Source organism: Tyto alba, unplaced genomic scaffold, assembly GCF_018691265.1.
Source record: "Tyto alba isolate M040663 unplaced genomic scaffold, T.alba_DEE_v4.0 Super-Scaffold_2, whole genome shotgun sequence".
Taxonomy (NCBI): domain Eukaryota; kingdom Metazoa; phylum Chordata; class Aves; order Strigiformes; family Tytonidae; genus Tyto; species Tyto alba.
In genome coordinates, this window is record NW_024881282.1 from 33815449 (window position 1) to 33830659 (window position 15211).

Here is a 15211-nt window from a genome sequence, read left to right on the forward strand (position 1 = left end):
CACGGGCTCACAACCGTGTACTACAGACCACCCCAGGAGGCACACGCGCACGTGCAGCTACGGAATGGGGTCATCCACACGCGTTCACAAATGCGCCACGCAGTCAGGGATGTCCTTAAGGAAGTCCAGGTTTCTGTGAAGCCAGCCGCAAGAGACGTGCACCAAGATGCTTGTCGACTTTTGGATGGAGGTTTGGAGATGATAAATAAATACGTGCGCCGCAGGTGCCGCTCCGATTGACGCGACTGTCTTGCTCTCCCCTGCGACGCCAGCCGGAGGCTGTCATTTTTGTCCCTCTTCCCCAAAGGTGGTGTGGGGTGTTAGCAGGACGGAGTGGCTGCTGTGCTTCCTACCAGTTCTGAGTAACAGGTGAATGGTAGTGATGGATGGCCTGTAAAGGACTTGTGTCCCCTCAGGATGGGAGGTGCTGTATGCATGTAAGGCTGCTCTGAAAGGAAATATACTCTGCTCTTTCACCTCGGCTTCTGGGCCTGGTGTTGCCCGTGTGAGCAGTGTGCAGGCAGGAAGAGATGCCCCCACGGCAACGTGGGCTGGCGAGGGAATTGTGTTAAGGGGGGTGGTGGTGAGGGTAAACTCTGCCGATGCTCTCGTGCAGGAGGGGAGATGTCCCGCTAGGCTCTGGGTTCCTCCATGCCGTATTTCCCTCTCCTGTCTGGCTGCAAAAGGCTCTTTTACTGGCAAGATGCGATCGTCTCTCCTATCTTGTCCGTACCCTAGAGGTTTTCAGGAAAGGCCTGCATGAGCATTGCAAAGGTCCCGTCAGCCCTCCCTCACCCACAGTCCCTGATGGCCCCTCTCTTCCCGAACCCCTGCCAAGGAGGGGTGGTGAGGAGCCAGGAGGCCGTTTCAGCTGGGGCATGATGCCTGCAGGACACCTTGGGCTGGCTCGCTCATGACGTTTTGGTTGACTGGGGTGTGCCTGGCAGGGCATGGCGTTAACAGCCCCAGGATGCCAGTTGCAGCCTTGGAGGAGAGTGTGCCTCAGCAGAGACCCCTCTGAGCAGCGTACGCCAGGAGGGGACATTGGCGCCTGGGGACAGACACCCCCAATCTGAAGCACTTTCCCTGAATCTTGACATCTGTTTTTTCTCCCGAGCAATCTCCCCTGCTCATTAAGTCCACTCTTTCCTTGCTGTTTCAGAGCATATCCTTCTCCCTTCTTCCCCAGCAGTCTGGCAGGACCAGGAACTTTCTCTGAAGCGGGTAAGGGCTGAGCCAGAGGCTGGAAGCATCTCTTGTGCCTGCCAAATCAATGAGTTCCCTTCCAGCTCCTGTGTCCGGGGCAGGTGTGTGTGCCAGATGCAAGACCAGCAGGGCCTCAGCTCAGGATGGCAGGGGTTTTAAATGGCCCTTGGAGATGGATGGTGGGAGGAGGAGTGCAGACTTGAGACCTGGCTCCTGGGAAGGCTTTGGTGCAGGCTGTGCAGGGAGAGAAGCTGGAGGAGCTGCCAGCCTACAAATACCTTCCCTTCCCCTGGGAGGGAAGCGCAGCGGATGTAGCATCGCTCCTTCAGCAGTATGTGACTTTTTCAGGGGAATGTTTTTGTGCATTTGGAGGGCATTTGGCCAGAAAAGTCAGGGGTGGGGAAGATTTGATTTTTACTGATGGGTCTGGCCTGCCACTGCCAGCTGGGGTTAGGCTTGCCTGAGCAAAAGGTTGAGTGCGAAGAATGTGCATCTGGCCACCCCATAACCATCTAACTGTCCTCTTGTATTGACCTTGTCGCAGTAAGCAACATTTGCACAATGGGGAGGTTAGAGGCATCCCGAAGGTGAGTTCTGTAATCCTGTCTGGTCTTACTATTACTGTCTTTCATCCGGGTAGGAACCCTCTCTGTTGATGTACGTTTTTCTGTGTATGCAGATGTGCACGTGTGCCAAACTCACTCCTCTTGGTCATTTTGATTTAAATAGGGCCTCTCCTAAGTTGAAATAATTGTATCAGGCTCACTCCAACCAAGTTACACAGCAATACTACAGCATGGGAAAGCCAGTAATTGCAATCCCAGAGAAAAGATCGGCATTGCATGAGTTGCAGCCTGGCCAAAATAGTGGAAATATCCAATTGCAACCTCCAAATCTGAGCTGGTAGTGGTGAGGACCCTGGATCTGTCTCTGGCAGGAAAACCACTCTCTTCCACTTCAAAGTTGAGACAGGAAGGCTGACTCTGCATAAAGAGCTCAGAAGTGCCCATCACTTGGGTTTCCCCTCTCCCTCTTTTGGTACAGCGTATTAATACTGCTTAATGTAGGAAATACTCCGTGATTACAGCTTTAGGGCTGGTTTGGGTGGCAGAGCAGGATTTAATCTCTTGAAGGAAAGGGGTATTACTCACATCTCCAGTGGGGCAGCTGCCACCCAAGGTCTGTATTTGGCTTCAGGATTTCCAAAGGGATTCACCTGGCTCTGTGTCTGTATGACCCCTAACGAGTCACTCTGGGCTGCACAAATTGGAGCAATAAATTGCCCATGGTGCAGCCACTACCCGATTTGTGCACATGTGTTTGACATGGGCAGAGCTGCATCCCAAAGTCCCAGCTGCATCTGGCAGTGGTGAGATAGAGGCCCTGAACGTTTGCTTGGAGGGAAAGCAGGGAAATGCTGATGAGGTTGTTTCTCCCATCCTTTTGCTCGGTTGTATTATTAATTATGAAGCTTTGTACATCGCAGTTTGGAATTGTCATGCCCTCGTCAGTGTGGATGCCCTGAGCACTGTAATAAGTCATTCCTCCTGGCTGTCCCTGCTAACCTTTCTCCTCCATGTTGTTAATGGGAAAGAAGCTGGGCTCAGCCACTGCGTGTTAATAGCCTGCAAGGGAGCCAGCGCAGAGCAGGTAATGGGGAGCTGGTGGGAGTAGGGAATGGAAAAGGTGATACAAGAAGTTGCATGGGTGCTCAGAGTTAAAAACATGGTGAGAGTGAAAACAGAAGTGCTGGATGGTGGGAAGGATGTGCTGCCGCTTTTGTCACAGGGGTTAAAAAATTATGAACAGCATCCCAAAGCCAGTCAGGAGACGCAATAGCTGTTTCTTTCCAATAGCTGCAGACTTTTGGAGTAATGAATTCAAAGAGTCTCTGTGCTATCCCCTAAGGGACCCTATGTCTGCTTTCTAACCCTCTGCACTTGCTGCTTTTTGTTCTGACAAATACCAAGCCTTGAAGAACAAGCAAAGCTTTGGCTCAAAGTGCATGTTGGAAGCAGGGGGCTGAGAGAACAGGGTGGGTAGGCAGAGCTCACAGGGTCTTAACCGGGGATGACAGGGGACTGCAGCTCATGGCAGAAAGGTTGGCCGGACCTGGCAGATGAGTGCTGTGAAGAGCAATGGAGATCATGGATCCAGCAGTGTGGGCATCAAAGGGGTCTCAGGCTGAAACATCAAGGGTGCAGCATGCGAAGGCAGAGCAGCGTCAGCAGAGATGTGCATAGGCTGCGTGCTTCTAAAGTGAAAGGGACTGAGCCAAGTGCCTGGGAGGAAAACCTACAGCCAGGACATCAGGAGACGAGGTCTGTGCTGTGGATTTTGGTGACAGACACATCCTTTCCTGCTGCTGAATGACCCTTTCCACATTGCAGTGTGTCTGAGGGCTCTTGTGTTGCTTTTAAACCTTTGCTGGTGACACGGGCACTCCAGATGCTTGAGCATGCCAACCGGGTGAAAGGAAGGCAGTGCCCATCAGGCCAACATTGGGGAGTCCTTGGGCAAGCTCTCTTTCCTAAGAGCGTTGCTGTAATACCGCTCTAGAGCCAGGCTTTGGGGTTTATTTCATTCCCCTCACTTTGACAGGCACTTCCACTGTGCTGTTTAATGGACAACGTTTGGCTTTCCATTTTCCCAGAACAAGGATGCCGTTGAGTGCACCCAGCCAGCAACGTGATGTTCTTTAGCAAAAGCACCATGCTCTGCAGTACTCGGGTGCCACTGAGAATAAGCCCTGTTCCTATGTCCACCTGCAGTCTCTGCCCATTATGCTTAGTTGAGTCCCTTTTGCAACCTGTGTTCATGGTGTTTCCACTGCCCTGGCAAAGGAGAGCTCCACAAGCTCCAGTAAAGATTCCTTAATATTTAATCCCACTTCTACTTTGTGTTACAGCTCCCTGTTTGAATGAGTGACTGTTCTGTATGGGTTTGACACACATTTGCCAGTGTCGGTCTGAAGGGCCCTGCCCAACAAGTGGCATGGCACAAGGCCAGCCCATCACGTCCCTGGGTGGGAGAGGGCACGCGTGGGGCAGCAGAGCTGAGCTTGACATTGGCAAGACCGCGTGAGGGACTGTGAGGGCAGGGTGGCTGCGTTGTGTTAGGATGGGCCCATGCCACTCCAAAGCGCAGTGCCCCATTAAGGCGCTCAGGTTGTCTCCAGAAGAGCTGGCACCATCACCTGAGATGGTGCAGCACTGTGCCAAGGTGTCTCAAGGGCTACAAGGATGATTTAAATAGTGATGGAGAGGACTAATAAGAGGAGTCTTGGTGAACAGAGGGACTGGCAGAGATTGCACGGTTTGCAATTTGTCAGAGCTGTCAGTCCAGCAGCTCTCCCCTGCTCTGAACTCGCCCGGAGAGCACAGGCGTGCTGTGCTCTTGCTGCTGATTCCTCATGTGGGGTTCCTTTCTCTTTCTCTTTCTCCCTTCTTCTCCAGGGGTTCTCGCTTGCAGCTGGCATGGCAGAGTACGTCCCCCAGCCTCCTGCCACCTGGCCTGCGGGCCCGCAGCCCCCCCACGCCTCTGCCGCCTGCCCGCTGGAGCCTGTGGATCTGGGGGTCTCGGAGCAGCAAACACCACCGGAGCAGCCACCGTCCTCCCTCGAGCTGGGTGAGGATGAGGAAGTCACCTCCCCGCCGGACCCTGACGTCCCCTACCCCGACTTAGCCCCGGTTGTCTTCTTCTGCTTGAAGCAGACCACCAGCCCGCGGAACTGGTGCATCAAAATGGTGTGCAACCCATATCCTTTCCAAGCTGCCCCTTCTCCCTCCCTGCTTCTTGCTCGGTTCTGCCCCATCCCTCCCTCTCCCTGACCTTCTGGGGCACCTGGCGGGTAAGGAATGATGTTTCCTACATATTTAATGACCTGCTCTGTTCCTTGCTTGTGGTTAAACAGAGCCTCCGCTGTTTTAGCGCGTGATCAAAAGAAGCTGATTATGGAAGAGGGCACTTCAGAGAGAGCTGCTGACAGTCCCAATCACAGGGGGCTGGGTGAGGGGAGAGGGGAAGGGCGAGGGGACATATTTTAGAAAGGCCTGCTCTTCCCATTCCTGGCTCATTTTTTGCATGGCTCTTCCCATTCCTGGCTCAGAATTGCTATCCCAGGAGCTTGTTGGCAGGCTGCCACGAATGGCAGAGGTGTCTCCTCCCTCTGAGCGTACAGACTTTAGTGAGAGCTCATCTTGCCCTTGGTGAGGGAACCACCACTCATGGAACTCAGTTCCCTGGGTGACCCCTTGCCTTTTCATCTAGCATGTGTTACTGCCCTGCCGATGTCTTGCCATGATGTCCGGCCAGGAACGAACGGGAGAATCTGTTCAGGGTTTGATGCTGAGCCCTATATGCCCTGGGAGAGATCTCTGGGGCTTGAGCATGTCCTTCCTTTGCACCAGAGGTCGGCAATCACACACATGTGTCACCATTCACACTCAGTGCCAAGGAGACCCTTGCAACCCATCAGGGTAAATGATGACCACCTGCACAGCTCATTAGCACTGAGGCTGCTAGGAATCAACAGCCGCTGTGGCCCTTGAGCCTGATGCAATATGAAAAACAGGTGGAGGACTGTGGGACCATTCATGACGGGGAGAAAGTGAAGAAGATGAATCACCAGAGAGGTTGGTCTGAAGTTTTACTTGAACCTTTTTCTGGCTAGAAATCTCAAGTGATGGTACTTTCTATCTGTAAGTTTGTTAGTTCCTAGTTAGGTGGGTATTATCTATAAGGATGCTTGTTAGGGTTTTGATGTATTGTTTTCTAGATTAAATCTGAGCATTAGGGCACACAGCAAAGACTCATAAAATGTTTCTAAGAGCCTTTTCAGTTTCAAGAGCCAAACATTGGGTAGAGTCTTGAGGTGCTGTCAGCAATAACAGATGACCTTAGCTGGCTGATGAATCTGGAGACTTGTTTCAATTTCAAATGTACAAAAAGGGTTGGGTTTCAGCTCTGAGCTCTTGTCTTAAAGTTCAAAAGCCCTTAAAAAGGTGTTGCGATCTCAAGCCCAGGTTTTGACTGAGAACTTGTTGGAGGTTTAGGTTTTCTGCTTTCCTTCCTACTGGGTGCTCCTTAAAATTTTAAAACTTCATATTGAATAATGCATTGCTTTGCAATCACTGGGTGTCTGCGCTGGTTATTATGTCCTGGGAGTCTTGTCCCAGCGTGTGGTGGGCTCAGGGTAAAGCACGAGAGATTTGTGTCTCAATGAAAAAGTTGAGCTCAAAAAATGAGAGAAGAGTAATAGCCTAGGTTTGGAATGAAGATTTGGTCTTGAATGGGGGAAGGTGATTGTAGGGGAAGAAGAGAAGAGTCTGTCCTTATTTCTGGCTAAAAAAAAAAAGTCAGTCAGAACATTCTCTCCAATTTGGTATATAGCAAGGGGTTTGCTTTAAGGTGTTGGGGCTGTGTTATTCAAGAAGTTGGTTGCTGTATGGCCATTTTATTGCTTAGATGTTACTTTTGTTTTAACCACCAGACATGCATGCTATTTGACTCTGAAAAGGGCTTTTTCATAGTAGAAGTTATAGAAAGAAGGAAAAAGCCTCATTCAGCCACCTGATGACATTACACCTGGATACATGAGACACAAGGGGGTGAAGGGCAGTGGTGGGGCTGCTGGAAACCTTTTGAAAGGGTTATTTCAGACCTGTGATTTCAGGTCAACTGTGTAAAGTTAGATTACTCGAAAATCAGATACTGAGTGGAGAGGATTCAACCCCTCCTTTGATTCCCCGCTACACCTTGTGGTCCTTAATTTGACTGGATCATGCTGTAAGTAGTTCCAATAACTTTTTTTCAAATGAGGGATTGTTTTTGCACCCTGAAGGATTTTTGCAGGTAATTGTATGTTCTTGGCATCACACTTTTTTATAGCACCATAGAAATGGTACAGTTCCGTGGTCTGGCAGCAGATCACTCACCATGGTTTCACTTCTGGCTGGGAATGAGCCCCTTTGTAAGTGATGCTTCTACGAAAGTCAAATTGTGTCTTCTAAGAATTTATATGCTTACCTGCTTTTTCCCTGTCTGAAGTATTTTATCCCTCTTACATTGGGTTATTAGGTCTCTGATGTGCTTGTGCCAAGAAGGGGAAGGCTGAGTCACTGTCACAGGACAGCACCTGGCCTCTCCTGAAGATTCAGCAAAAAACATGGGTCATTAAATAAAAGCCTGATAATCTTCTCATTGACTCTACTAGGCCAGAGCTTCATGATCATTGTTATGGAAGTACTGTCAATGAGACTTAAAATGGAAGCTCTGATTGTTAAGGACTATGTAACAGTTTTTGTAAGTACAAGGTCATTAACCACCAAATTTCAATTTAGGTAATTGCATTCTACCTACTTAAATCCCCCTCCCCTGAAGATTATTTTTCCTTCCATGAGCAGTCCTGCAATTTTGTTATGTGCTGTTAAACAACTGCCATATTCTTTTGCTGCAGTGCAGCAAGAGGAGAAAAAAACCACTTATATCCCTGCTTTAAAATCACTTCTGGATGCATATTAGCGTATAAATATGTAATGCTGTTATTGCAAAAACAGTAGACCCTAACTCCCTTTTAAGACGGGGACTGTGTTCCACGTGAAACTTGTGGTGTTTGTCCCCAAAGGGAGTATTTACTGTGCTTTTTGCTTTTTGCTGTTGTGCTGTGTGGTGAAAAGGAGCCTGATGCTTTGAAGTTAGGTGATTACGCATTTGCAGGGTGGCTTTACGTACAGTGCGAATGAAGGCTTGAATTGCCCTAGTTTATTGGTGAGCAGATTTTTTTCTTTTTTTTTTTTTTTTTTAAATCCTGATTAACCTTAGATGCAGGTAACTGCTGTGTAATCAGCTGGGTACGCAATGCAATGCACACCTGGAGCCTGTCTTGGCTCCTGCTAAGTGTGCCTGTCAGAAGGGAGTCCAGCGTGATGCAGCACGTGAGCAATCCACCCAACAGTTTGCTTAGGCTGATTTCTGTTTAGATGAACAGGCAGAAGGCTGACTGCTCTGAGTTGCGGACTATGGGGTTGTTGCAGCTACAATGTTAACGTAGTCAGTATTTGAGATATGGTTATGAGAGAGGCTGTAAGATTTTTTTTTTTTTTTTTTTTTCCTTTTATAAAACCTGAACTTCAAGTCAAATAGGATTTCAAGTTGAGCTCAGAGGGGAAATAGGGTGAAAAGTGTGAAAACATGTTTCTAAAACAACTGTGTAGCATTCATCTTATAAATTTATAAAAGTGTTGGGGACTAAATAAAGGCCATGCCACATGGTGCCTTACAAATGGATCCTGATGCACTTTGCAAATTATGAGAAGATTGAGAGAGATGCCTGGATGTCTGCATTGCTGTTTGACTTCTTGGGGTTCCATAAAGACTTTATATTTCATCCATCTCTAGGGTCAAATGCAATAGATTTGGTTTGTTCTTTGAGCCTTTCTTTAAAAGAAACTCTTCCCAGGAGGCCCAGACCTCCCTTTGCTGTGGTATCTATAATATTGACATGACAGCAAGAGCAAGAGTGAAGTATGCCATTAAAAAAAAAAAAAAATAAAATCAGTGCTAAAACTGTAGCAGTAATGAGATAGGCTCTGCAGTTCACCACTCTGTCATTTTCTTGCTTTTTATTTTACACCAGCTCCCTTCCCTCATTTGTGAATTGTGTTGGCCATTTGTCATCTGTTTTGCTCTCGGGCAGTAAAGCATTGTGCTTCCAGTTGATTTGGTGGTGTAGGGTTAGCATGTCAGATCCAGTTGTGTAAAAGCTTATAGACACAATTTTTAGTACCGGGAACTGTTTGTTATGGGGTAAAGGGCAAGGTGGCTTTTTGAAGCTACTGTGACTGCTTGCGTGTACCGAGGAGCTGCCTTGTAGCTTATTGCTTTAAAGATCCTCTGTGGCAGGGGCTTTGCCATCATACCTGTCCCTAAAAGCCTTATCTCACTTCTGGGGGTACCTACCCTGTAACTTGTACTGGCAGCTGTATTTACTTGGGCTGTGTGCTTGGTGCACGAGGAAACAGGACTGGCCTTGAGCAGATTGAACTGAGAAAACCTGCAGATTTATTCCCCATCTCCACTCTGCCTGGTGCCACAGATACCATTCATGTACGAGCCAACTGAGTATATGTCAGTGGCAATAGTGGTGTTTTCAGGCTGGCACTGCCCTGTGGGAGTGAAGTGGTGAATCAAACACTGGAGGAGCAAAGAAAGCGATGTGCCTGAGGATTAGTAATTGATACTTCTCTTGGTGATGTTGAGCGGGCGACGCCGTGGTGCGTGGGGACCCTGTGCTGCCAAAACCCCCACTTTTCAGGTGGCGCATGTGGCCGAGGGGCTAACAAATCTTTTGCTCATTAATAAGCTTTGGGTGGGTAGGTGTGTTATATTACACCCTGGTGAAATACCAGTTTGGGCAATTTTTGTGTGCGTGAAATTTTATGTGCAGATTCTGTAGCATGTTGTACTTGTTTTTGCCTTAAGCTGTTGCCTTGTGTACTGTTACCTGGATGCAGTCGTCATAACATACGGATGTAGTCAATTAATAAGCAAACACCAGCTGAAATTTATTTCAAGTTTTGTGATAGTTGATGTCTGTCTTAAGGCCTGAGCTCCTGTAATCCTCTGATGAGGTTTATTTTTCTTTTTACATCTGTACATTTATTTATGTGTGTATATATAAAATAAAAAAAAAAAAAAAAGGTTTCTGCCTCTCTAGTAGGTAGAGAAAAGCTTGGAAATGTGACCAGAAGGTATAATAATACATCAAAACTTGAGTTGCTTATGAATTTTGAGTAGCATTCATCATTCTTGAGGACCTAGGGATTGTGGAGTTCCACTCTTGGGGTCAGCAGTATCAGCTTTTATGTGCATACCTGGAAAATACTAAAATGCATATTTTATTCCTGTTCCTCCATTTTAAAGACAGATCCTTCCTGTCTCTCTTTGCAAATCTAGCTCAGGAGATAGGTGAGGAGTTTGGCATGTATTTGTGGACTTGTGATAGCTTTGTACTGCTCTAGGTAATCAGGCAGATGTTGCTGCTGTGCCCTTAAGAATGGATTGATTTCTGTTGATTACACAGCTCTGTAGACCTCCATCCAGACAACAGATATATCTATATAACCAAGATCCAGTAAGTGCAAGATGACTTTTTTTCTCTGTAGGAAGTTACCTAACCTCTCTGTGCTCCACAACATGCTAAGGCAACTTTACAGTTGCTCCTGTTGCATGGGAAACTGAGCCAAACCAGAGCTCTTCAGGCAACATGCGGTGTTGGTGGCATCGGTGTTTCCCTGGGCATGTGCTGAGTGCTTTTCAAGCTTCAAAAGGGGGCAAGCCTGCTTTAGATCCTGCTGAGTTTTCTGTCACTCTGCCAAGCTCCCTACTGGTGGAATAAAGTTTGCTATTAGCAAATAAGGGTGACATCTAATAAGCCAATGGTCCATAAACTTGATTAATATTTGAAGGCAATGCATGCACCGGGCCAACATGGCTATCTCCCTAGGACCAATCTATCCTCAACTGTTCTCCTCCTCTTTTGTGTTAACACTGTGCTTTAAAGCAGACACTTCCTACACTCGTGAACTGACCCTTAATTTCAGTGCTAATTCTCCTCTTGGGAAGCTGGATGGGCTTCATCCCATCGAATTCCACCTGTCTGAAAACCAGGCGTGCAGGCTCTCTCCATAGATATTTGGCAGACTGCCATCTGTAGCAGGAAATTCAACACACTTAACCCCTCCCTTCAGAGAGCAAAGCTGCTCTCTGGAGGTACCTATTTTTGCTTTAGTAAAGAGGGAGTTCCTGGATAGTGGGCTGTGGGGATTGCGGATTAGCATCCTGGACTGCCTTTAGGATTGCTGTGTTGTTTGTCCCCCTCCTCGTAGCATCTGGGAAGCCAAAGGGAAAGGCAGGGAGCAGGTTTAGTGTTGGAAATGGTGCAGTCTGAACATTTTAGTGTATTTCCATAATGAAATATTGTGAGAGGAGGGGAAGGCACGCTATTTGTCTGGACTCTGGATTGGGAAAAGGTAGTTCTGTAAATTCTAGCTTCTTTCCTGAGATAGAAACCCTGTTTCCTGGCTGTGGTTGGTAGGCAGAAGCAGGTGGCATGACAGTGCTCAGGACCTGCACAAGTAGTTAGGAAAGAAGCTGCCTCTGCAAAACTAGTGACAAGGGAGTGTCATTAGTGTGGGTCGTTTGATGTGCAAGTTTATGACGGGAAGTTTAGAGGGATCATTTGCACAGTCAGATGTGATGTAAATGGAATTTAAACTTGTGCATTGTCATTAGTAGCACACAAGGGATGGATGTGTTTGAAGGGGATTTGCATGCTTGCAGTCTGTAAGAAACTGGCTGGGTTGCGTGTCTGCGAGATGTGCGCAATTCCAGGCAAGTAGGCAGATGTAAAGGGATGAGGTCTAAATTTGGCTGGCTTGCAAGCTGGCCCTGTGTATCTAAGCGCAAATGCTGAGACAGGATATCTCGCTGCCTCCCATCCCTTTAGTTTATTCTCTGAAGGTTTTTACAGTAAGAAGTCAAAGACCATGGTTTGGAAATAAAGCAGGATAATAGCACAAACAAAACCAGAGCTCTGACCGTCTGAAGCTTTAATGTCCATAGGGTCTAACCAAATCAGCAATAAAGCTTAAAAAATTCCTAGTGCATACCTACTGTCTTCATGCAAAGCTCTGAGCATTTTCCCTGTTACTGAAGGATGGATTCCTACTGTTGGAGGAAGGACTGACTGCAAAACAGTGAGAGGAGACTGTGGTTTAGGGGAGGCGGGTGGTTTTTTTTCCCTGTATGAATGTTGTACTGCTCTGTTTTATTGCTTTTGGCATGTATTGGGGAAAAGACCTGCTGATGCTCCATGCCCTGATGCCTCAGGAAAGTAGGGCTAGGACTCTCACTGCTACAGCTTTTTATGAGGGATCTTTATATAGTCTCTGGATTTCTGGTCAATGAACGTGGAAGTTGTGGGGAAGCAGGTGGGAGAGAGTAGAGGATGAAAGTCACGTCCTTGTCTGGTGTAAATCAGTGTTCTGCTATACCTAGTAAGAACAGACCTATTTGTACTAGCTGTTGCTCATCAGGCTATGTTGGGAACATTTGTCTTGTCATACAGTTATGTCATACAGTGTTATCCAGTGCAGACAGTGTGGTTTGTGCCAGCCTGGGGGATACCTGGTAGTGTTAGGCCAGAAGAGAGGAATAATCTCTGCCCAGTGAAGGGATGGTAGCACTGGGAATGCTCTGGGGGACCTTTCCATCCCCCTGCAAAGTACTTTGCTGAACTGAAACAAACGCTGAAAAACCCTTCTGGAGCATATTGTGTTTATTCACTGGAATATATTTTGCCTTGGAGATGGGAACAGTTTACCCTCTGAAAAATGGTCAGTTTGTCTTTTTCAGCCTTTGTGAACACTAGAGCAGGGTGTGTGAGGGAGCCAGAGGGGGCTCTTGGAGAAATAGAAAGGGCAATAAAAATACTAATTTTGAGTTTAAGACCTAGAAAATACTCTGACCAGATCTCTAATTGCATGTTCTGTCATAACAATGTGAATTAAATAATGCAATTAGCCACTAACAAATTGACCAGCTGCTTATTTGAGGACTTGACACTCTTCCCACCCCAGACCATGGGAAAGGGCCTGCAGCCAGCTGAATTTGCTGTGTGTTGTGAGCATAATACTTGACAGGAGCTGCTTCAGGTGAGGAACGGTTAACAGAGATGCATCTCTTCTGTAGCAAATTGTCTGCAGCCGGTCCCAGGATGGCTAAGAGGAAAGCCTGTGAAAAACTTGGCCCATTTCAGACCTATGGAGGGAACAGGAGCAAAGAGTCTGCCAAGCTGTCAGCCTTTAAGCTGGGAAGATCTTTATAGTCCTGGAGAGACACTGTCTTTGGAAGATTAAGTTGTAGGAAGGCTGCAGCCTGGTGTAAGACGGACCAGGCTCAAGCTTGCACCTGCTTCTGTCCTACGCTCACTTTTCCCACTGGTTCTGGCTGGCCCAGCACACCTCGGCCAGCCCCTTCGCCAAGTCCCTCGCACATCTTCATGCCCCCACCTCTTGTGTGCTTCACTGCCTGCCATGGGGCAGGGGCGAAGGGGGTCCTGTTTGAAGTGTGCTTCTCTGAAATGGGGTTTTCAGCCTCTTGCTGGTGGGGGACAGTGGGAGGAGGGCTAAGCAGCAGTGGGAAGTGTCACCAGGCTGGGCTGGCTGGTCGGTCAAAGGGGCAGATCCAGTTGGTGGACTGGGCTTGCCTTGCTGTTGGTTGCTGCTGCTCTTTGGGGCGTGGGTTTGTGCTGTGCTGCTTCACATCAGCTGTGCTCTTCCATCAGGGAGGGAAAGCTGTGGGCTTTGCTGTCCTACCTGCCTCCCCTCTCCGGAGGGGTGGTCTGGGCTCCACTGTGGAAATCAGTAGGTATCATCTTGGGAAAAGCTTTGGAGGAGGGGACAGGCTAGCCAAGGGGGATGTTTTTTATTCTGGCTGGAGAGGACACCTGAGCTGTGACCAGCAGCTAAGGAATGAGGCTGAGATGGCATGGCTGAGTGAGCAAGGAAGGCAGATAAGAGTGCAGCTGGACTTGTAAAAGGAGAGATGAAGCATGATTATGAAGAGGTAAGACAGAAACTGATGGAGAGTGATAAGTGGAGGTTATCTAGGTTGGGAACAGCTACTCCAGCACCACACTGCAACTCCCTGCTGATCTTGGCAGGCATCTCATCAAATCCTTGTAATCATGGTATCAAAGATGGCTGATAGATCTGAGGGAATCCACATGAGTGCTTGATCTTTACTGACTGCCATCAAGGACTGGTGAAGCGAGTAAGGAAGTGGTGTGATGGTGGCGTGTAATGTTCCTGCTAGAAGAACCTGCATAGGTGTTTGGGTGGGCTGGCTGGTCTAGGGGCTGGAGTTTGAGTGCAGTGCTGTGGTTGGAACAAGGTCAGCTGGTGGGGATGGAGAGCTTAGCTCAGTCTTCCTGCCCTGACGGATGCCCATCCCTGCCTCTCTAGCTTTTTCCCTGGCTGCTGCATCAGTGCAGATCAGGGGAGGGGAGCGACTCCCTCGGGCAGGATGGGGGATGCGAAGAGCTGTGATGTGGGTGACCATCTGTCCCCCGAGGCAGTGGTGCCATTTACACTTATGTACTGCAACTCATCCAGGAGGAAAGAGGTCTGTCCTCTCTATGGTACAAAACCACAATCTTTGCTTATCCTTTCTTCCTTTAGTTTTCTCTCCCCCAGTCTCCCCTCATCATCGCCTACCGTGCTAGAGTCTATAAAAACTGCCATTGCTCCCCCTCCTCGAGTGTGATTCGGAGCTGCCGAGTCCCTGCAACTCCTCCAGCAACCTCTCCTGTGACTAGCCACCCTGTCTCTCCCCTCTCCTTTCTCCATCTGTGGCAGTCTGTCATTTTTCCCTTCCCCACCCCCCCCCCCCCTTGCTGTCATTCCCGGGTTTCGCTGCTAGCAGCCTGTCTGTATTGATTGCTGTTGCCCTTGAATTGGCTCTTTCTGTAAAGCGCCCTTTTTAGGCGGTATCGTGGACAGCAGGCTTCCTGGAGGGGAATGGTCAGGAGCAAAAGGGAAGATCTGAGCGTAGGATTTAAACAGGGCACATAATTCATTGGCTTAGGAGAAGGAAAAAGGCCAGGGCTCTGTAGGGATGCAGGGGCTTATCGGTCAAGACAGCGGATTTTTCCCTATCTGTGGAGGGGATTGCTACATGGTGGGGTGGGATTGCGGCTTCCTCATCCTCACAGGCTGCTTCCATCCCCTTCTAGAGCATTTTATTCCCAGCCCAGGTGAGCAGCTATCTTCCTGTGCCCTCTGACACGCGAGTGGCATCCCTGATAACCCCCATCCCAAGCTGCCAGCGTGCAGGAGTGCTGTGCTGACGGCAGGATGGCAGGGTCCAAGGGGTGCAGCCACCCTGGGAGCAGGGGCAGGGTGGACATCCCACGGGTGAGACTTGCTGCTCGAGCAGCTGGCCC

At 48.5% G+C, this 15211-nt stretch overlaps 1 protein-coding gene across 6 annotated transcripts in view; it reads left to right on the forward strand.

Annotated features, from left to right (window-relative positions):
* The window catches only part of CACNA1I (calcium voltage-gated channel subunit alpha1 I), a 178022-nt gene that overhangs the window by 8605 nt on the left and 154206 nt on the right, over window positions 1-15211 (forward strand). For 5 of the 6 annotated variants that reach the window (XM_032996854.2, XM_032996860.2, XM_042792996.1 and 2 more), the window contains one exon: window positions 4662-4963. In XM_032996854.2, the coding sequence (XP_032852745.2) occupies window positions 4683-4963 (281 nt within the window). In that variant the 5' untranslated portion in view covers window positions 4662-4682. The remainder of the gene's footprint in view (window positions 1-4661; window positions 4964-15211) is intronic. The other variant, XM_032996858.2, reaches the window with a different exon arrangement.